The following is a 22,427-nucleotide window of genomic DNA, read 5'->3' as shown; positions in this document are numbered from 1 at the left end:
GCAGGGGTTTTCAGCTAGGCAGTCCTTCTTCTTGTAGTTGCAGGAATCTAATTTTCTAGGGTTCAGGGTAGCCCTTAAATACTAAATTTAAGGGCGTGTTTAGGTCTGGGGGGTTAGTAGCCAATGGCTACTAGCCCTGAGGGTGGGTACACCCTCTTTGTGCCTCCTCCCAAGGGGAGGGGGACACAATCCTAACCCTATTGGGGGAATCCTCCATCTGCAAGATGGAGGATTTCTAAAAGTCAGTCACCTCAGCTCAGGACACCTTAGGGGCTGTCCTGACTGGCCAGTGACTCCTCCTTGTTGCTTTCTTTGTTCCCTCCAGCCTTGCCGCCAAAAGTGGGGGCCGTGGCCGGAGGGGGCGGGCAACTCCACTAAGCTGGAGTGCCCTGCTGGGCTGTGACAAAGGGGTGAGCCTTTGAGGCTCACCGCCAGGTGTCACAGCTCCTGCCTGGGGGAGGTGTTAGCATCTCCACCCAGTGCAGGCTTTGTTACTGGCCTCAGAGTGACAAAGGCACTCTCCCCATGGGGCCAGCAACATGTCTCTGGTGTGGCAGGCTGCTGGAACTAGTCAGCCTACACAGATAGTCGGTTAAGTTTCAGGGGGCACCTCTAAGGTGCCCTCTGGGGTGTATTTTACAATAAAATGTACACTGGCATCAGTGTGCATTTATTGTGCTGAGAAGTTTGATACCAAACTTCCCAGTTTTCAGTGTAGCCATTATGGTGCTGTGGAGTTCGTGTTTGACAGACTCCCAGACCATATACTCTTATGGCTACCCTGCACTTACAATGTCTAAGGTTTTGTTTAGACACTGTAGGGGTACCATGCTCATGCACTGGTACCCTCACCTATGGTATAGTGCACCCTGCCTTAGGGCTGTAAGGCCTGCTAGAGGGGTGTCTTACCTATACTGCATAGGCAGTGAGAGGCTGGCATGGCACCCTGAGGGGAGTGCCATGTCGACTTACTCGTTTTGTCCTCACTAGCACACACAAGCTGGCAAGCAGTGTGTCTGTGCTGAGTGAGAGGTCTCCAGGGTGGCATAAGACATGCTGCAGCCCTTAGAGACCTTCCTTGGCATCAGGGCCCTTGGTACTAGAAGTACCAGTTACAAGGGACTTATCTGGATGCCAGGGTCTGCCAATTGTGGATACAAAAGTACAGGTTAGGGAAAGAACACTGGTGCTGGGGCCTGGTTAGCAGGCCTCAGCATACTTTCAATTGTAAACATAGCATCAGCAAAGGCAAAAAGTCAGGGGGCAACCATGCCAAGGAGGCATTTCCTTACACAACCCCCCCCCCAAACGAAAGAGGATGAGACTAACCTTTCCCAAGAGAGTCTTCATTTTCTAAGTGGAAGAACCTGGAAAGGCCATCTGCATTGGCATGGGCAGTCCCAGGTCTGTGTTCCACTATAAAGTCCATTCCCTGTAGGGAGATGGACCACCTCAACAGTTTAGGATTTTCACCTTTCATTTGCATCAGCCATTTGAGAGGTCTGTGGTCAGTTTGAACTAGGAAGTGAGTCCCAAAGAGGTATGGTCTCAGCTTCTTCAGGGACCAAACCACAGCAAAGGCCTCCCTCTCAATGGCACTCCAACGCTGCTCCCTGGGGAGTAACCTCCTGCTAATGAAAGCAACAGGCTGGTCAAGGCCATCATCATTTGTTTGGGACAAAACTGCCCCTATCCCATGTTCAGAGGCATCAGTCTGCACAATGAACTGCTTAGAATAATCTGGAGCTTTTAGAACTGGTGCTGAGCACATTGCTTGTTTCAGGGTGTCAAAGGCCTGTTGGCATTCCACAGTCCAGTTCACTTTCTTGGGCATTTTCTTGGAGGTGAGTTCAGTGAGGGCTGTCACAATGGATCCATATCCCTTCACAAACCTCCTGTAATACCCAGTCAAGCCAAGGAATGCCCTGACTTGAGTCTGGGTTTTTGGAGCTACCCAGTCCAGAATAGTCTGGATCTTGGGTTGGAGTGGCTGAACTTGGCCTCCACCTACAAGGTGTCCCAAGTAAACCACAGTTCCCTGCCCTATCTGGCATTTGGATGCCTTGATAGAGAGGCCTGCAGATTGCAGAGCCTTCAAAACCTTCTTCAGGTGGACCAGGTGATCCTGCCAGGTGGAGCTAAAGACAGCAATATCATCAAGATAAGCTGTGCTAAAGGACTCCAAGCCAGCAAGGACTTGATTCACCAACCTTTGGAAGGTGGCAGGGGCATTCTTTAAACCAAAGGGCATAACAGTAAACTGATAATGCCCATCAGGTGTGGAGAATGCTGTTTTCTCTTTTGCTCCAGGTGCCATTTTTATTTGCCAGTACCCTGCTGTCAAGTCAAAGGTACTTAAGAATTTGGCAGCACCTAATTTGTCTATGAGCTCATCAGCTCTTGGAATTGGATGGGCATCTGTCTTGGTGACAGAATTGAGCCCTCTGTAGTCCACACAAAACCTCATCTCTTTCTTTCCATCTTTGGTGTGAGGTTTGGGGACTAAGACCACTGGGCTAGCCCAGGGGCTGTCAGAGCGCTCAATTACTCCCAATTCCAGCATCTTGTGGACTTCCACCTTGATGCTTTCCTTAACATGGTCAGACTGTCTAAAAATTTTGTTTTTGACAGGCATGCTGTCTCCTGTGTCCACATCATGGGTACACAGGTGTGTCTGACCAGGGGTTAAGGAGAAGAGTTCAGGAAACTGTTGTAGGACTCTCCTACAATCAGCTTGCTGTTGGCCAGAGAGGGTGTCTGAGTAGATCACTCCATCTACTGTGCCATCTTTTGGGTCTGATGACAGAAGATCAGGGAGAGGTTCACTCTCTGCCTCCTGATCCTCATCTGTTACCATCAACAGATTCACATCAGCCCTGTCATGGAAGAGCTTAAGGCGGTTCACATGGATCACCCTCTTGGGGCTCCTGCTTGTGCCCAGGTCCACCAGGTAGGTGACCTGACTCTTCCTTTCTAGCACTGGGTAAGGGCCACTCCATTTGTCCTGGAGTGCCCTGGGAGCCACAGGCTCCAGAACCCAGACTTTCTGACCTGGTTGGAACTCAACCAGTGCAGCCTTTTGGTCATACCAAAACTTCTGGAGCTGTTGGCTGGCCTCAAGGTTTTTGGTTGCCTTTTCCATGTACTCTGCCATTCTAGAGCGAAGGCCAAGTACATAGTCCACTATGTCCTGTTTAGGCTCATGGAGAGGTCTCTCCCAGCCTTCTTTAACAAGGGCAAGTGGTCCCCTTACAGGATGACCAAACAGAAGTTCAAAGGGTGAGAATCCTACTCCCTTCTGTGGCACCTCTCTGTAAGCGAAAAGCAGACATGGCAAGAGGACATCCCATCTCCTTTTGAGTTTTTCTGGGAGCCCCATGATCATGCCTTTTAATGTCTTGTTGAATCTCTCAACCAAGCCATTAGTTTGTGGATGGTATGGTGTAGTGAATTTATAAGTCACTCCACACTCATTCCACATGTGCTTTAGGTATGCTGACATGAAGTTGGTACCTCTGTCAGACACCACCTCCTTAGGGAAACCCACTCTGGTAAAGATACCAATGAGGGCCTTGGCTACTGCAGGGGCAGTAGTCGACCTAAGGGGAATAGCTTCAGGATACCTGGTAGCATGATCCACTACTACCAGGATATACATATTTCCTGAGGCTGTGGGAGGTTCTAGTGGACCAACTATGTCCACACCCACTCTTTCAAAGGGAACCCCCACCACTGGAAGTGGAATGAGGGGGGCCTTTGGATGCCCACCTGTCTTACCACTGGCTTGACAGGTGGGGCAGGAGAGGCAAAACTCCTTAACCATGTTGGACATATTGGGCCAGTAGAAGTGGTTGACTAACCTCTCCCACGTCTTGGTTTGTCCCAAATGTCCAGCAAGGGGAATGTCATGGGCCAATGTTAGGATGAACTTCCTGAACAGCTGAGGCACTACCACTCTCCTAGTGGCACCAGGTTTGGGGTCTCTGGCCTCAGTGTACAGGAGTCCATCTTCCCAATAGACCCTATGTGTTCCATTTTTCTTGCCTTTGGACTCTTCAGCAGCTTGCTGCCTAAGGCCTTCAAGAGAGGGACAGGTTTCTTGTCCCTTACACAGCTCCTCCCTTGAGGGTCCCCCTGGGCCCAAGAGCTCAACCTGGTAAGGTTCAAGCTCCAAAGGCTCAGTTCCCTCAGAGGGCAGAACTTCTTCCTGAGAAGAGAGGTTCCCTTTCTTTTGCTGTGTTGCAGTTGGTTTCCCAACTGACTTTCCTGTTCTCTTGGTAGGCTGGGCCATTCTTCCAGACTCCAGCTCTACTTGTTCACCCTGTGCCTTGCATTGTGCTCTTGTTTTCACACACACCAGTTCAGGGATACCCAGCATTGCTGCATGGGTTTTTAGTTCTACCTCAGCCCATGCTGAGGACTCCAGGTCATTTCCAAGCAGACAGTCCACTGGGATATTTGAGGAGACCACCACCTGTTTCAGGCCATTGACCCCTCCCCATTCTAAAGTAACCATTGCCATGGGATGTACTTTTCTCTGATTGTCAGCGTTGGTGACTGTGTAAGTTTTTCCAGTCAGGTATTGGCCAGGGGAAACCAGTTTCTCTGTCACCATGGTGACACTGGCACCTGTATCCCTCAGGCCCTCTATTCTAGTCCCATTAATTAAGAGTTGCTGTCTGTATTTTTGCATGTTAGGCGGCCAGACAGCTAGTGTGGCTAAATCCACCCCTCCCTCAGAAACTAGAGTAGCTTCAGTGTGGACCCTGATTTGCTCTGGGCACACTGTTGATCCCACTTGGAGACTAGCCATACCAGTGTTACCTGGATGGGAGTTTGGAGTGGAACCTTTCTTGGGACAGGCCTTGTCTCCAGTTTGGTGTCCATGCTGTTTACAGCTATGACACCAGGCCTTCTTGGGATCAAAGTTTTTACCCTTGTACCCATTGTTTTGTGAAGAGGCTCTGGGCCCACCCTCCTGTGCAGGTTTTTGGGGGCCTGTAGAAGACTCTTTACTATTTTTAGTTTTGGTTGTCTCATCACCCTTCCCCTGGGGAGTCTTTGTGACCCCTTTCTTTTGGTCACCCCCTGTTGAAGTCTTGGACACCCTTGTCTTGACCCAATGGTCCGCCTTCTTTCCCAATTCTTGGGGAGAAATTGGTCCTAGGTCTACCAGATGCTGATGCAGTTTATCATTGAAACAATTACTCAATAGGTGTTCTTTCACAAATAAATTGTACAGCCCATCATAATTACTTACACCACTGCCTTGAATCCAACCATCTAGTGTTTTCACTGAGTAGTCAACAAAGTCAACCCAGGTCTGGCTCAAGGATTTTTGAGCCCCCCTGAACCTAATCCTGTACTCCTCAGTGGAGAATCCAAAGCCCTCAATCAGGGTACCCTTCATGAGGTCATAAGATTCTGCATCTTTTCCAGAGAGTGTGAGGAGTCTATCCCTACACTTTCCAGTGAACATTTCCCAAAGGAGAGCACCCCAGTGAGATCTGTTCACTTTTCTGGTTACACAAGCCCTCTCAAAAGCTGTGAACCATTTGGTGATGTCATCACCATCTTCATATTTTGTCACAATCCCTTTGGGGATTTTTAACATGTCAGGAGAATCTCTGACCCTATTTATATTGCTGCCACCATTGATGGGTCCTAGGCCCATCTCTTGTCTTTCCCTTTCTATGGCTAGGAGCTGTCTCTCTAAAGCCAATCTTTTGGCCATCCTGGCTAACAGGAGGTCATCTTCACTGAGAGCATCCTCAGTGATTTCAGAAATGTGGGACCCTCCTGTGAGGGACTCACTATTTCTGACTAACACAGTTGGAGACAGGACTTGAGGGGTCCTGTTCTCCCTATTTAGGACTGGAGGAGGGACATTGGCCTCCAAGTCACTAATTTCTTCCTCTGTGATGTCATCATCAGAGGGGTTGGCTTTTTCAAACTCTGCCAACAGCTCCTGGAGCTGAATTTTGGTAGGTCTGGAGCCAATGGTTATTTTTTTGATATTACAGAGAGACCTTAGCTCCCTCATCTTAAGATGGAGGTAAGGTGTGGTGTCGAGTTCCACCACATTCATCTCTGTATCAGACATTATTTTGCTAAAAGTTGGGAGACTTTTTAAAGAATCTAAAACTGTTTCTAGAATCTAATTTCAAACTTTTAACAAACTTTTTAAACTCTACAAGACAATGCTAAACAGGGACTTAACACACAAGGCCCTAGCAGGACTTTTAAGAATTTAGAAAAATTTCAAATTGCAAAAATGAATTTCTAATGACAATTTTGGAATTTGTCGTGTGATCAGGTATTGGCTGAGTAGTCCAGCAAATGCAAAGTCTTGTATCCCACCGCTGCCACCAATGTAGGAAGTTGGCTCTGTATGTGCTATTTCAAAGTAAGGAATAGCATGCACAGAGTCCAAGGGTTCCCCTTAGAGGTAAAATAGTGGTAAAAATAGATAATACTAATGCTCTATTTTGTGGTAGTGTGGTCGAGCAGTAGGCTTATCCAAGGAGTAGTGTTAAGCATTTGTTGTACATACACATAGACAATAAATGAGGTACACACACTCAGAGACAAATCCAGCCAATAGGTTTTTGTATAGAAAAATATCTTTTCTTAGTTTATTTTAAGAACCACAGGTTCAAATTCTACATGTAATATCTCATTCGAAAGGTATTGCAGGTAAGTACTTTAGGAACTTCAAATCATCAAAATTGCATGTATACTTTTCAAGTTATTCACAAATAGCTGTTTTAAAAGTGGACACTTAGTGCAATTTTCACAGTTCCTAGGGGAGGTAAGTATTTGTTAGGTTAACCAGGTAAGTAGGACACTTACAGGGCTTAGTTCTTGGTCCAAGGTAGCCCACCGTTGGGGGTTCAGAGCAACCCCAAAGTCACCACACCAGCAGCTCAGGGCCGGTCAGGTGCAGAGTTCAAAGTGGTGCCCAAAACACATAGGCTTGAATGGAGAGAAGGGGGTGCCCCGGTTCCGGTCTGCTTGCAGGTAAGTACCCGCGTCTTCGGAGGGCAGACCAGCGGGGTTTTGTAGGGCACCGGGGGGGACACAAGCCCACACAGAAATTTCACCCTCAGCAGCGCGGGGGCGGCCGGGTGCAGTGTAGAAACAAGCGTCGGGTTTGTAATGGAAGTCAATGGGAGATCTAGGGATCTCTTCAGCGCTGCAGGCAGGCAAGGGGGGGGTTCCTCGGGGAAACCTCCACTTGGTCAAGGGAGAGGGACTCCTGGGGGTCACTCCTCCAGTGAAAGTCCGGTCCTTCCGGTCCTGGGGGCTGCGGGTGCAGGGTCTCTCCCAGGTGTCGGGACTTAGGATTCAAAGAGTCGCGGTCAGGGGAAGCCTCGGGATTCCCTCTGCAGGCGGCGCTGTGGGGGCTCAGGGGGGACAGGTTTTTGTACTCACAGTCTTAGAGTAGTCCTGGGGTCCCTCCTGAGGTGTTGGATCGCCACCAGCCGAGTCGGGGTCGCCGGGTGCAGTGTTGCAAGTCTCACGCTTCTTGCGGGGAGCTTGCAGGGTTCTTTAAAGCTGCTGGAAACAAAGTTGCAGCTTTTCTTGGATCAGGTCCGCTGTCCTCGGGAGTTTCTTGTCTTTTCGAAGCCGGGGCAGTCCTCAGAGGATGTCGAGGTCGCTGGTCCCTTTGGAAGGCGTCGCTGGAGCAGGATCTTTGGAAGGCAGGAGACAGGCCGGTGAGTTTCTGGAGCCAAGGCAGTTGTCGTCTTCTGGTCTTCCTCTGCAGGAGTTTTCAGCTAGGCAGTCCTTCTTCTTGTAGTTGCAGGAATCTAATTTTCTAGGGTTCAGGGTAGCCCTTAAATACTAAATTTAAGGGCGTGTTTAGGTCTGGGGGGTTAGTAGCCAATGGCTACTAGCCCTGAGGGTGGGTACACCCTCTTTGTGCCTCCTCCCAAGGGGAGGGGGACACAATCCTAACCCTATTGGGGGAATCCTCCATCTGCAAGATGGAGGATTTCTAAAAGTCAGAGTCACCTCAGCTCAGGACACCTTAGGGGCTGTCCTGACTGGCCAGTGACTCCTCCTTGTTGCTTTCTTTGTTCCCTCCAGCCTTGCCGCCAAAAGTGGGGGCCGTGGCCGGAGGGGGCGGGCAACTCCACTAAGCTGGAGTGCCCTGCTGGGCTGTGACAAAGGGGTGAGCCTTTGAGGCTCACCGCCAGGTGTCACAGCTCCTGCCTGGGGGAGGTGTTAGCATCTCCACCCAGTGCAGGCTTTGTTACTGGCCTCAGAGTGACAAAGGCACTCTCCCCATGGGGCCAGCAACATGTCTCTGGTGTGGCAGGCTGCTGGAACTAGTCAGCCTACACAGATAGTCGGTTAAGTTTCAGGGGGCACCTCTAAGGTGCCCTCTGGGGTGTATTTTACAATAAAATGTACACTGGCATCAGTGTGCATTTATTGTGCTGAGAAGTTTGATACCAAACTTCCCAGTTTTCAGTGTAGCCATTATGGTGCTGTGGAGTTCGTGTTTGACAGACTCCCAGACCATATACTCTTATGGCTACCCTGCACTTACAATGTCTAAGGTTTTGTTTAGACACTGTAGGGGTACCATGCTCATGCACTGGTACCCTCACCTATGGTATAGTGCACCCTGCCTTAGGGCTGTAAGGCCTGCTAGAGGGGTGTCTTACCTATACTGCATAGGCAGTGAGAGGCTGGCATGGCACCCTGAGGGGAGTGCCATGTCGACTTACTCGTTTTGTCCTCACTAGCACACACAAGCTGGCAAGCAGTGTGTCTGTGCTGAGTGAGAGGTCTCCAGGGTGGCATAAGACATGCTGCTGCCCTTAGAGACCTTCCTTGGCATCAGGGCCCTTGGTACTAGAAGTACCAGTTACAAGGGACTTATCTGGATGCCAGGGTCTGCCAATTGTGGATACAAAAGTACAGGTTAGGGAAAGAACACTGGTGCTGGGGCCTGGTTAGCAGGCCTCAGCATACTTTCAATTGTAAACATAGCATCAGCAAAGGCAAAAAGTCAGGGGGCAACCATGCCAAGGAGGCATTTCCTTACAGAGAATATCTAAATATCACTCAAAAGCTGTGACTATGAATTGAGAGCAGAATTATTCCCCCAGTACTTCACTTTGTGTGGAAGAAGAGGCCAGCTGAGATGGATATCAAGGGAGAGGACAGGTATGTCATGTTTTGTTGTGTTATATCACTAGATTTTATAGCAAGCAGCATTCACTGCAGAAGTGGTCTCTTGGTGCTAGGAAAGGAATCGAGATTTAATCAATAGACCATGCTGAGACTAGGAAGGAGCTTGAAAAGGTGTTTATTGTGGGGATGTGTTGTAAAACTCTTTTCCTTGATCACTCAAGGAAGGGACTTCTAAAACCTTGCTTCACTAAGCGACAAGTAATTGCAAGGGACAACACAATAGGCCCTTGTGAGCTCGGGTATTAATAGGGTAAGGTATAAAGAGCCAACAAGGGACTTATTCAAACCAAATAAATGTAGATTAATTCATTAATGATTTCAAGATGTTCAGACCAAAGTACCATCTACATTGAATACAACTGAGAACCATTTAGTGTGATCTAATCACAGAGGGATACAGCCACAGGTTTATAATCACGAAGGAGCTTATATTTTTATATTTTATGTCACTCATTCAACAAAGGTTCACAGAGGTACAAGAGCCAGAAGCACATGAAGTTACAGAGACATGGTGAATCTGATGTTATCAATATATCCTAAAAATCATATGTCTGTGAAACAGTAATCCACTCAAAAAAGGCAATATCCACAAGAAATATTCATGTAGTGATGATCCAGAACTCCACTTTATTCCTCGAAAATGTTTACTTTTCTTTCCATCCTCTTTTTCTGTCCCTCTGTTTAGTCATGTGAGAGCTATTTCTGAGACTAGTGATGTATTGATGGCAGCAGAAAAGTAGGAAGTAATGGTTGGAAGTAAAAGTATATCCAGGGGAAACCAGAGGTTTTACAGTCCTTTATTAATTGGCTGACCTCCAACAAGTTAATCTTACGTACAAAGATGTGTTTTTTTACCTTTGTCACATGTACTTGGATTTAGATTGCTGAAGTTAACAACGTTTTCTGTCAGGTTCACTGTGAATTGTTTTAACTTTGTGATAGCCCAATTTATTTTCTTGCCAAATAGTTACGCGATGTACAGAATTTTAAAACTCACAGTTTCATACTCTGTTCGTGTCATTGCTGCTGCTCTCTTTTTAGCCTCTTTTTCTTTGTTTGGCGTTGACTATTCTGTGTACCTTAGACTTTGGTAGAGCAGAGATGTTTATATTTTAAAACACACCTCTGGAATGGGTCAAAGTTAGTGGAACTAGAGTCACCTGAAAGGTGTAGACAACTCAAAATCTGTAATGTTTAGGGAGTATCCTGCTATAAGGGTTTTCACTGGACATGTTGACTCATGCCTGTAACAATCAGCAAGTCAATAAACTGTTCTTCTTGAAGTTTTCATTTAGAGTCTGTCCACAGAATAAAATCTTACAGAATTATCTGATTGTTGTACTTGACCAGTATCGTGGCTAACAGATCCAAACACTTGTCCTCAACATTCTTATAACAGGGTAGGTGATGTATGAACACATAGGCCCTCATTAGGAGTCTGGCGGTCTTGAGACCGCCAGACTTGTGGTGGGGGTTGGACTGCCGCACTTGTGGCAGACGACTGCCGCGGTCAGACTGCCATGTTACGGCCGTGGCAGAGCTGCCACGGTCCGACCACCGACACTGCCAGACTGCTGCCAGACGACAGCCTAGCGGTCTCGGCGGTTGTAATCCGCCAGGGGGGCACTGCATGCAGCGCTACCCTGGGGATTACAACTCCCCAATCCACCAGCCTTTTCATGGCATTTGGACTGCCATGGAAAGGCTGGCGGAATGGGAGTGTCGGGGGTTGGGGGACCCTGCACTGCCCATACACTTGGCATGGGCAGTGCAGGGACCCCCATGGACATCCCCATCGTGCTTTCCACTTCCCGAACTACAGACAGTGGAAAGTGTGGCAGGTGCTGCTGCACCCGCCGCACCACCACATTGCCACCGACTCGCTTACGAGCCGGCGACAATGTTAAGGCCGTGTTTCCTGCTGAGCTGGTGGGCAGAAACGCTGTTTCCGCCTCCCGGCCCAGCAGGAGACTTATAATAGGGCCGGCGGTGTTCTGCCCGCACTGGCAGCACGAGTTTGGCAGGGGGCCTCCACTGCCTGCCAAACTCGTAATGAGGGCCATAGTCTCAAGTGTGCCACTCTCCGGACAGTAGCCCCATCTCTACTACCAAGTAGCACATAATTAACAGGGACGAGCTACATAGCTGGTCTCCAAGTTTACTAGAGCCAAGGACCCAGTTGTCATACAACAGAGTGCCACAAAGTTAAGTAGATTGTAAGCAATAAGGGTGGGTTATGCACAAGTTCTCACATTCCAGCTGCTCAAGGAGTTTTAGGTGCTGATTATAGAAAATGTCCACAGATGAGCACCCTCTGCTTGCTATATGCTCTTATTTGTAAGGTGTATGGTCTGCCTTAGCAGCACTGTGCACATCTTAAGGCAAACTGGAAGATAAAGCCACTGCTACAATCTTTTCAGGGTATGTAGTAAGAATCATACTCTCAGCTTCTCCCATGGACACTGCATGATTCTCCCTTTTGCCAGCAGTGTCTACATCTAGGGGCAGCTTCAGAGATATCACTCTAATGCTTTGCAAAGCAGTGTGGCAGTGGTCTCCCCCGGCACATCCTCTCCACATCTCACTTGAGCTAAAGTGCTTCTACCATGGGGGAAAGGAAAGAGAACAATAAAGAAAGGGAAAAGGAGAGACATTAAGAGGAGAGATGAAGACCAAACACTCATATGCAACAGAGAAGTATAAAGAAAATAAATGCATTGGGAAAACAGTTTCTACAAAAGGGGGAGAGCAAATGCATGAGAAGCCCAAACACAAAGGCACATCTTTGGCTAAAAGAAGTGAAACACTGAGCAGAGAATAGTTTGTGGTATCATCACTTCACGAAGACCAAGAAAAAATGTCTAGAAATAGACCCCTGTTAGATCAAGGTAGTCTGACAAAAGTAATTAACATCAGAAAAACCATCACTGAGTGTCTGGAAGAAGGTTTTGGCACAGGCAAATTGTGAAGTGTTTAGAGTTCAAGAAACGCGGATATATTCATGAGACCTTTGATGTAAAGATGTGGTTAAAGGGTAACTGGGCAAGATGTAATAGCAGATTCTAGGCCAGAGTTTTGGGAGATAGATTGGTTATTTGTAGTTACTTGGCAGCTTGGTCATGTGAACATTATTAGAGGAGGCAGCTGGATCCCATACCACCCCGTAGCATGTAGACCGATATTCCCATTTTTCTTGATAGACTAGATTGTTGTCTTATGGAGTTTCTGGTGGCAAACTATCTCTCGACTGAGGTTATCGCATACAAATTATAAGTAGCCCAAGTTGTGAGGATTCCTGTTAAAGTTTTTTTGTTTATTTCTGGTGTGAACCAGGTTTCTTTCTTTGTTTTCTAGAAAGAGCTAGGCCACGTGTATTTTGAATCAAATGAATAGGAATCTAGCTAATTGTTAAAGTATTTCTGCTGAAAGTGATTTACTTAATTTCGTTTTTTTCTTGAAAATTAATTTGTATTTGCTGCGTGCCCCCTGTGGTATCAATGTTTGACTCATTTGTGGCTAAAGACAAAGTCCACATTTAAACAGATCACATGGTTCCCCTAGTCCCTCAGTTCATTGCAGAGTACGCACATCAGTGATTCTACAGCTGGGGCACACAGGACAGGCCACAGCGGGCACCTGACTACTGCCACAACCCAAGTAGTAGCTGTGCCTAACAACCCTAGTGCCAGTACACGGGCACAGCAGCCAAATACATCACATGTATTGAGGACCAAAGTCACAACCCTTCAATCCTAGGCAGCAAGCAGGCCAGCATGTTCCCTACGGTGCATCCATCCCTGTTCAACTCTTCTCTAAATGAGGTGTAGGAATACTTAGCCAGTATTTCTAGATTCCCCAGTTTGCATTTATCTTCATTAATGGACAATGCAGTTTCTGTGTTGTCCATTAATGAAGGCACTCCTCGTTCCTACAGGGCTCTCTCGGTCTTTAAATCAGTCTAACCTAAGTTGTGCTGAAACCCCCATACACTCTGCTCAGAAATATTCCTTGACATTTTAGCTTTTCAGTAGAAGTATAAAGACGCTTAAGGAATTTTAATTACACGTTATATATCCAAGTGTCTTCTACTCTTGAGGTTTACAGCTTTCTTTTTCACTGGCACAAGATCACTTGAAGCGCCAGAGGCAGAGGTGAGTGGGGTTCACGCACCCTCAATAGAATGAGATGAGGGATCAAATATGGGCCTAAAATGATTGGAAATGCATTTGTAGTGAACACAAATCGTGTATTTTATTCTTTATTTGCAGGTGATCCAGTTACCAACCCTGAGGAGGGATTCAACACGAGGAGAGAAGAAAACACATGTGTAAATAAACGTAGAGATAAACAAGGGAAAAAAAGAAAGGATTGTCTGAGCCCAGGTACAAAATAAGAGATGTGATATCAGTGCTCTTCTTGTTGTAATTACTATATCCGCAGTCCATTTGCCACTCTAAACTAAGCAAGATTTTCAATGGAAGTAATATTCTACATCCACAATGATTTTTTTAAATGGTACAGACCGTACATGTACCAATAAAATGATTTCATGGTACAGTATGCCGTTAAATGCCTGTGCTCTGTAACTTCTTGACCTGTTTCCAGTATTTTTAATATTGGTTCAGTAATGGGCACAAATAACTACAACAAAGAAAATAGCCACATTTTAAAGAATTATAATGGCTGTCAATGACGCTTGTACAAATCGTATACAACAATAGAGGTAAGCTTGGTAACCCTCTGGAACCTCGGTAGCTGTGTTATATAAAACAACCTTCTTTTTGAGAAACAAACTCCTGCTTTTGGAGTTGTTTACAACAAACAAGTTTGGCATGTGACTGCCTAAAAACAGCAGCTGGGCACCAGACTTTCGGTGCCTTCTCAGGAGTCACAGTGGCTCCTACCAATTCAGACCAAATTCTTCTACTTGTAATTTAAAACAACTAACTTTGTTGGACATTGTTTCAGATTTGGCTTTATTGATTCTGTGACTAGTCACTTCTTCATATGCTGCTACCAGTTTTAAACATGCTTGATGACATGGTTTCAAGTCTGAAACAAGCTGATATGGTCTACAAATGCAGATGTTTGCCTTCTAATCTCTCTCATTCGTATACCCTGGATATTCAGTGAGTTTATTATAGATTATACTTGTAAACAACAGAAATAACTAAAAGAACTGAAACACAGATAGATCTGCCTTTTATCATAGCACAAAAACTCCTTTCCACCACATAAAATTACTTTTCATTCTTCGAGCCCAAAGCTACTTCCAGCCAGTCAATTCACCCTTGCACTTTCTATAGGGCAACACAGGTGTGTGGTGTTATCCTTCAGTAGTGCAAAGATTTGAAACTAGTTATAGTCTTAAAGCTACTTTTAACCCTTGTCACTGCCTTTCTCTCTCTCTCTTGACTCTTGTTTTGTGCCTCATTTCTCTGCTTTGACTCTTGCTTTGTGCTGTTTTTGTGTCTCTTGCTGTGTTGGGCGTCTTCTTCCTTTATTCTTTCTTGCGGTGACCCTTGTTTTCCCAATCTCCCTTCCCACAGCGCTCCTACCTGTTTCCCCCTCTACTATGCCCCTCACATCCTTGGCCACCATTAACTGTGGACCCCTCCTCCCCCACCACCACCAAGACTTTCTTAAGGGTGGCCAAGGCAAGACTTGCTTTGCCCATCCATGCCTGGACAGCACCCAGCGGGAGGAACCCTAGTCTGACTTCCACCACTCTGCCTTGACCCTCGTTTCTGTCAATCCGGACTGCCACCACATGCACCACCCAGCGAGCATTCCACTGTGCCTCCTGCAAATACTCATGCAATCTCCCCATCAACCTTTCTCCACCTTTAGAATGTCAACAAACATTCCTCCATGATACAGCCACACAGACCAGACCTGACCTTCACAGTACACATCTTTCTCATGCATGCTCCTCAACACTCACTCGCTCAGCAAACATGCCATAGAGATCTGGGATCTGCTACCTGACCATGTACTGTTCCTTCTGTTCCTCTAACAAACATGGCTAAGCCCAGCGTGGCACCCAACATCGCCATAGCCATCCCTGCCGCTACAAGATCTTGAGGCAGAACCAGCATTACAATCCCTGAGGTAAAGCGACATTCAAGGATACCATCAGCTGTACCACCGCCACTGATGCGTCCCCCAGCTACATGGAACACCTCATTTTTAAGTTACTCAGAATAGCAAACTTCAGCCTGCACAGAACCCTCATTTACAGACCACCAGGAGCTCGCACCAGAATTTCCAGCAAGGTCTTAAACTTTGTCACAACTCTGATCATCAGTTTCATCCTCATCAAAGAGCTGAACTTTAACCTGGAAAACGACTGTCCAACTGCTTAAAGCTCAACACCAGTCAAGACAGATATGTAGTGATCTTTGGCAAGAACACAGCACTATAAGGCCCACACCCATGTCAAGAACCTCAGGATCATCATTGACAACAAACTGGACATGACAAGGCAAGTCAACACCGTCACGGCATCCCGCTTTGCATCGATGCTGAGGAAGATCTCCGAAGTTACCACCAGAAAAAACAGGCTCTCGTCTCCAGCTAGCTGCAACGTCCTCTACACTGGAATCACCAGCGACTCCCCAAAAAACTACAGATCACCGGGAACTCATTAGTAATATTGCAGGAAGCTTGCTCTTTACGTGGTACATCAAGTAACTAGATACACTGTATAAAGAGCCCAGGAGTTTCCCAATGAGTGGACAGGGCTTGCTATGCAAACCCAGAGTGCCCTATTTAAAGGTAGTGTGGGCAAGCAGCCTTAGGCTTAACACAGAGGAGAGCAAGACATCCACAAATAGACAGAAAAGTCAATAAATGAGATACACGGCTCAAAAAAGATAGCCACACCCATTTATAAAAATAGCAATTTCTTTTATATATGTTTAGGCATTAGAGAACAGTCATTCAGGTAAGTACGTTTTTAGATATAAATACTTTTCACTTTTAAGAGTGGATGCAGTGCAGTTTCAGAGTTCTGCAGTGCTATCCCATGGGAGGAAAAACAAGTTCTGCAAACAGGTAGAGTACAGCCACTTCCAAGACCAATTTCCAGGAGTCAAGGTGAGTGGTGGGCAAGGTCCAAGGCACCACCAGCGGCACAGGGGTGGCGGGTGCAAGACAGTGTTGGGGGTCCAGTACGTTTCAATGGAGATCGATCACTGAGAAAAGAGGCTGCAGGCTCTGTGTAGGAAGCCAGCCGGGCTGAACTAAAAACAGGGCTCAGGCCTCACGATGCTTGGGCACAGGAAGGCACTGTTGGTCCTCTTCTCTATGGCCCAGGGGCAACAGATGTAGAGGTGTGTTCAGGTGCAGGATTTCCTTACCGTAACGGAGCGGTCGCGGTAGAGGGGAGTGTGAGAATGTAGCCTCTTTCTAGCCTTGTTACCCCCACTTTGGGCCTGTTTGTGAGTGTATGTCAGGGTGTTTTCACTGTCTCACTGGGATCCTGCTAGCCAGGGCCCAGTGCTCCTAGTGAGAACCCTATGTTTTCAGTATGTCTGTTATGTGTCACTGAGACCCTGCTAGTCAGGACCCCAGTGCTCATAAGTTTGTGGCCTATATGTATGTGTTCCCTGTGTGGTGCCTAACTGTCTCACTGAGTCTCTGCTAACCAGAACCTCAGTGGTTATGCTCTCTCTTTGCAAATTGTCACTAACAGGCTAGTGTCCAATTTCACCAATTCACATTGGCATACTGGAACACCCTTATAATTCCCTAGTATATGGTACTGAGGTACCCAGGGTATTGGGGTTCCAGGACATCCCTATGGGCTGCAGCATTTCTTTTGCCACCCATAGGGAGCTCTGACAATTCTTACACAGGCCTGCCACTGCAGCCTGAGTGAAATAACGTCCACATTATTTCACAGCCATTTACCACTGCACTTAAGTAACTTATAAGTCACCTATATGTCTAACCTTTACCTGGTAAAGGTTGGGTGCTAAGTTACTTAGTGTGTGGGCACCCTGGCACTAGCCAAGGTGCCCCCACATTGTTCAGGGCAAATTCCCCGGACTTTGTGAGTGCGGGGACACCATTACACGCGTGCACTGTACATAGGTCACTACCTATGTACAGCGTCACAATGGTAACTCCGAACATGGCCATGTAACATGTCTAAGATCATGGAATTGTCACCCCAATGCCATTCTGGCATTGGGGTGACAATTCCATGATCCCCCGAGTCTCTAGCACAGACCCGGGTACTGCCAAACTGCCTTTCCCAGGGTTTCACTCAGACCTTTGGAAAAAGGTGTCAGGGCTGGGGAGGAGTAGCCTCCCCCAGCCTCTGGAAATTCTTTGATGGGCACACATGGTGCCCATCTCTGCATAAGCCAGTCTACACCGGTTCAGGGATCCCCCAGCCCTGCTCTGGCGCGAAACTGGACAAAGGAAAGGGGAGTGGCCACTCCCCTGACCTGCACCTCCCCTGGGAGGTGCCCAGAGCTCCTCCAGTGTGCTCCAGACCTCTGCCATATTGGAAACAGAGGTGCTGCTGGCACACTGGACTGCTCTGAGTGGCCAGGGCCAGCAGGTGACGTCAGAGACTCCTTCTGATAGGCTCTTACCTGTGTTGCTAGCCTATCCTCCTTCCTAAGTAGCCAAACCTCCTTTTCTGGCTATTTAGGGTCTCTGCTTTGGGGAATTTGTTAGATAACGAATGCAAGAGCTCATCAGATTTCCTCTCCATCTCTCTCTTCACCTTCTGCCAAGGAATCGACCGCTGACTGCTCTGGACGCCTGCAAAACCGCAACAAAGTAGCAAAGACGACTACTGCAACCTTGTATCGCTGATCCAGCCGCCTTCTCAACTGTTTTCCTGGTGGTGCATGCTGTGGGGGTAGTCTGCCTCCTCTCTGCACTAGAAGCTCCGGAGAAATCTCCCGTGGGTCGACAATCTTCCCCCTGCAACCGCAGGCACCAAAAGACTGCATCACCGGTCCTCTGGGTCCCCTCTCAGCACGACGAGCGTGGTCCCTGGAACTCAGCAACTCTGTCCAAGTGACTCCCACAGTCCAGTGACTCTTCAGTCCAAGTTTGGTGGAGGTAAGTCCTTGCCTCCCCACGCCAGACTGCATTGCTGGGTACTGCGTGATTTGCAACTGCTCCGGCTCCTGTGCACTCTTCCAGGATTTCCTTTGTGCACAGCCAAGCCTGGGTCCCCGACACTCTAACCTGCAGTGCACGACCTCCTGAGTTGTCCTCCGGCGTCGTGGGACCTTCCTTTGTGACTTTGGATGAGCTCCGGTTCACTCTTCTTCGTAGTGCCTGTTCTGGCACTTTTACGGGTGCTGCTTGCTTCGGTGAGGGCTCCTTGTCTTGCTGGGCGCCCCCTCTGTCTCCTCACGCAATTGGCGACATCCTGGTCCCTCCTGGGCCACAGCAGCATCTAAAAACCCTAACCGCGACCCTTGCAGCTAGCAAGGCTTGTTTGCGGTCTTTCTGCACGGAAACACCTCTGCAAGCTTCTTCACGACATCCTCCAAAGGGGAAGTTCCTAGTCCTCTTTGTTCTTGCAGAATCCACAGCTTCTACCATCTGTTGGCAGCTTCTTTGCACCCTCAGTTGTCATTTCTTGGGCATCTTCCCACTCACGACTTGAGTGTGACTCTTGGACTTGGTCCCCTTGTTCCACAGGTACTCTCGTCTGGAAATCCATCGTTGTTGCATTGCTGGTGTTGGTCTTCCTTGCAGAATTCCCCTATCACGACTTCTGTGCTCTCTGGGGAACTAAGGTGCACTTTGCACCCATTTTTCAGGGTCTTGGGGTGGGCTATTTTTCTAACCCTCACTGTTTTCTTACAGTCCCAGCGACCCTCTACAAGGTCACATAGGTTTGGGGTCCATTTGTGATTCGCATTCCACTTTTGGAGTATATGGTTTGTGTTGCCCCTATACCTATGTGCTCTCATTGCAATCTATTGTGACTGTACATTGCTTGCATTGCTTTCTATTGCTATTACTGCATATTTTTGGTATTGTGTACATATATTTTGTGTATATTTGCTATCCTCTTACTGAGGGTACTCACTGAGATACTTTTGGCATATTGTTATAAAAATAAAGTACCTTTATTTTTAGTATATCTGTGTATTGTGTTTTCTTATGATATTGTGCATATGACACCAGTGGTATAGTGGGAGCTTTACACGTCTCCTAGTTCAGCCTAAGCTGCTCTGCTAAGCTACCCTTTTCTATCAGTCTAAGCTGCTAGACACCTCTTCTACACTAATAAGGGATAACTGGACCTGGTGCAGAGTGTAAGTGCCCCTTGGTACCACTACAAACCAGGCCAGCCTCCTACATTGGTTGTGCAGCGGTGGGATAAGTACTTGCAACTACTTACCACTTTGTCATTTTTTACTTTTCATAAGAGAAAAATATACAAAACAAGTTCAGTGTATGTACACCTAACCAAAAAGTTTTGCTTTTCTTCTCTTACTCTATTGCTAAGTGCTGAAAAGTACCTCTAAACTTTCAAAAAGTTTCTTAAAAGTTGAAAAAGTTTTTTTTCTGTTTCCTTAAAAAGTTCTGAAACTTTTTCTTTCTTTTTCTGTCCCTTAAACCTTTTTCTATCATGTCTGGTACAGGTCAAACTCTCGATCTGACCAGCACTGCTTATGACCACCTTAGCTGGAAAGGTGCAAGGAGTCTCTGCATTGATAGAGGTTTAGGGGTAGGGAAGAATCCCTCTAGAGTATTGTTGGTTAATATGCTCATTGAACATAAGGCCATAGCTGGCAGCCACCTCTCACCAGCCATCCACTGACGGCAGTGTTTAAGCATGACTTTGGAATAGTCTTCCACCAGTGCACACAAAACCTGCCGCACGGCATATTCAGGTCCTCAACAAGCACAAGTTGCTAACCTTCCTATGATCTGAGCAACACTTTCAAGTATCAGGTGCATTATTTGAAAACCTCAACAGCATAGCGGCCCCAAATCACTCAGCTGCTGTTGATGACCCAGTCCCTCCTCCTGCGTAGGCACACCAGGGTTGTCAAGGTTGTTTCAGCCGCCATCCCCATCTCAAGCAGGGGAAGAGACCACCTGCTTAAAAAAAGGATCAGAGAGACTGCCTGCAGGTGTATCACGACAACTGCGCTGTCCAGTGCCGGTTCTTAGTAACATTTCCTTCTTATTGGAAGTGACTGTCTTGAGAAATGATACCAACGCCATGTTGGAACTGCTTGGGACCCCATTCAAGGTGTTTGTCAGGTCAGTAGCATTGACATTTTTAGTGCCGTATCTGCTCCAGGAAGAGACTTCAACCCGTTGATGCAAGTGAGCACATTTACTCCGGGAGATGTGTGGTTGCAGTCTCTTCAGAGCCCAGACCAAGGTGATATTTTCGCTCTCTGTTGTAGACAGCTTTACTATTCAGGCAGAAGCTCACTGAACAGGTACACAGTGGGGTTGCCGGCCATCTGAATAAGGACACCCCCCTCTGGGGATTCTTCTTTTGCTCATGGTCCTGTTGCTCATTAATGAGTAAATAAAATAAACGGTGCCACTGAAGCCCCTAACTAGGCCGGGAAGCGAGGCACGTCCCAGGCTTTGATGGCTTTAATGGTCACCTGTCCAGGCTTCAAGGCGTGGACCAGGTAACTGTCCATGCACGACAGACTAGCACTTCTCTGCCATCACAGTCAGGTGTGTCCCTCATCCTGGTCAGCACAATGGTCATGTGCTGGAGAGAGGACTCTAAGGCTATGACACTTCATAGCTCCAGACCAGTGCGGCATTCTTCATGACAAGTGTCTCGGCCCGGGACTCTCCTTGGCCAGGGTGCAAGGAAAGCCAGGACCCATTGGAGCCTTCCATAGCTTCACTTGCCTGTATCTCCTGGTCAACCTGTGGTAGAAATGAACTGGGAAGACAGCATTTTGTCAAGGATGTCATACACCACCCACATCAGCTGTGGTAGCTTGGTTCACTTTCTTATGAGCAGTATGTCCGTTATGGTTACTAGTGTGGTCCTGTCAGGATACAAATACATGTGAGGTCACAGAGGTCCCTGTTGTGCTTCCTGTCCGTCACTGCACCAGGCTTACTGAAACAGTTGGCCTACGAAGTGGATAGGAGTGCTGCCATCTGTCTTTCTGAGAGCTCCTCTGTAGGCAGCCCACCTTGCATCTGGCCGAGTCCTCTTGGCCACATCCCATCAAGGTCATCTCAGTATCTAATACACTGTCGAGGCCACTTCACATTTTGACCACTTTGTGGACTCAAGTTCAGACAGAGTCCTTCTTGTTCTGCTTCCCAGGGACCAGGAGTATGGTCCCCTTTCCTTTGTAGAGATCAGACAGAGGTCCTCCTTTTTCCTTTGTAGAGATTAGACAGAGTCCTCCTTGTTCTGCTTCCCAGGTACCAGGAGTATGGTCCCCGTTCCTTTGTAGAGTTCAGAAAGAGTCCTCCTTGTTCTGCTTCCCAGGGACCAGGAGTATGGTCCCTTTTCCTTTGTAGAGTTCAGACAGAGTTCTCCTTGTTCTGCTTCCCAGGGACCGGGAGTATGGTCCCCGTTCCTTTGTAGAGTTCAGACAGAGCCCTACTTGTTCTGCTTCCCATGGACCAGGAGTTAGGACTCCTGCCTTTGGTTCAGCCTCCCTGTCGTTGAAAACTAAAAATTCCTGCTGATGTTCATTTATGTTAATAACAGAAGGAACTGTGGGTGCAGCTAGGTCTTTGTTCATACAGTGCCAACCATCCTAAATTAAACTATATCAAGTTTCACCCTTCACATGTAGTGGAGCTCAAGGGGTCTGAGTCCAGTGAACCCCTTTAGCACCTCCTGGCAGGCGTTGAGAAGAAGCTTCTACTGTCATCATGCTTCAAGGGGCCAGTTGAACGTTTCACAAAGTCCATTTGTGTTTTTGTGGTACCTATGCCATGGGTGGCGATTGACCTCATGGATGTAACTCATGCCAGGCTACTCATAAGCATTTAACCTCAGAAAGAGATTAACTCTTCAGGCAAGCACACACTTCGAAACATCTCTGCACTGGTTTGTTATGACTGGTCTAATGGGGCAGCCTCATGGTTTCTGCTGGCTTAGTCCAAACCCTCTTTTTAAAGTTGCTTGCAGTTGCTGCTGGTGAGTATAGAGACCAGTTATAATGCCTACCCAATATAAGGTACTCCATCCATTAGAGGGCGCTCCTACGAAAGAGTTTTCGCAACTT

General features: G+C 47.4%; 1 protein-coding gene across 1 annotated transcript in view; it reads left to right on the top strand.

Moving 5' to 3' along the window:
- Window positions 1-22,427, top strand: part of LOC138303542 (zinc finger protein 777-like) — a 72,139-nt gene that overhangs the window by 28,752 nt on the left and 20,960 nt on the right. Inside the window, exon 4 of the mRNA XM_069242773.1 lies at window positions 13,476-13,589. Coding sequence (XP_069098874.1) covers window positions 13,476-13,589 — 114 coding nt within the window. The remainder of the gene's footprint in view (window positions 1-13,475; window positions 13,590-22,427) is intronic.

Source organism: Pleurodeles waltl, chromosome 7 (genome assembly GCF_031143425.1).
Source record: "Pleurodeles waltl isolate 20211129_DDA chromosome 7, aPleWal1.hap1.20221129, whole genome shotgun sequence".
NCBI lineage: Eukaryota > Metazoa > Chordata > Amphibia > Caudata > Salamandridae > Pleurodeles > Pleurodeles waltl.
This window is presented reverse-complemented; position numbering and strand designations above follow the sequence as displayed.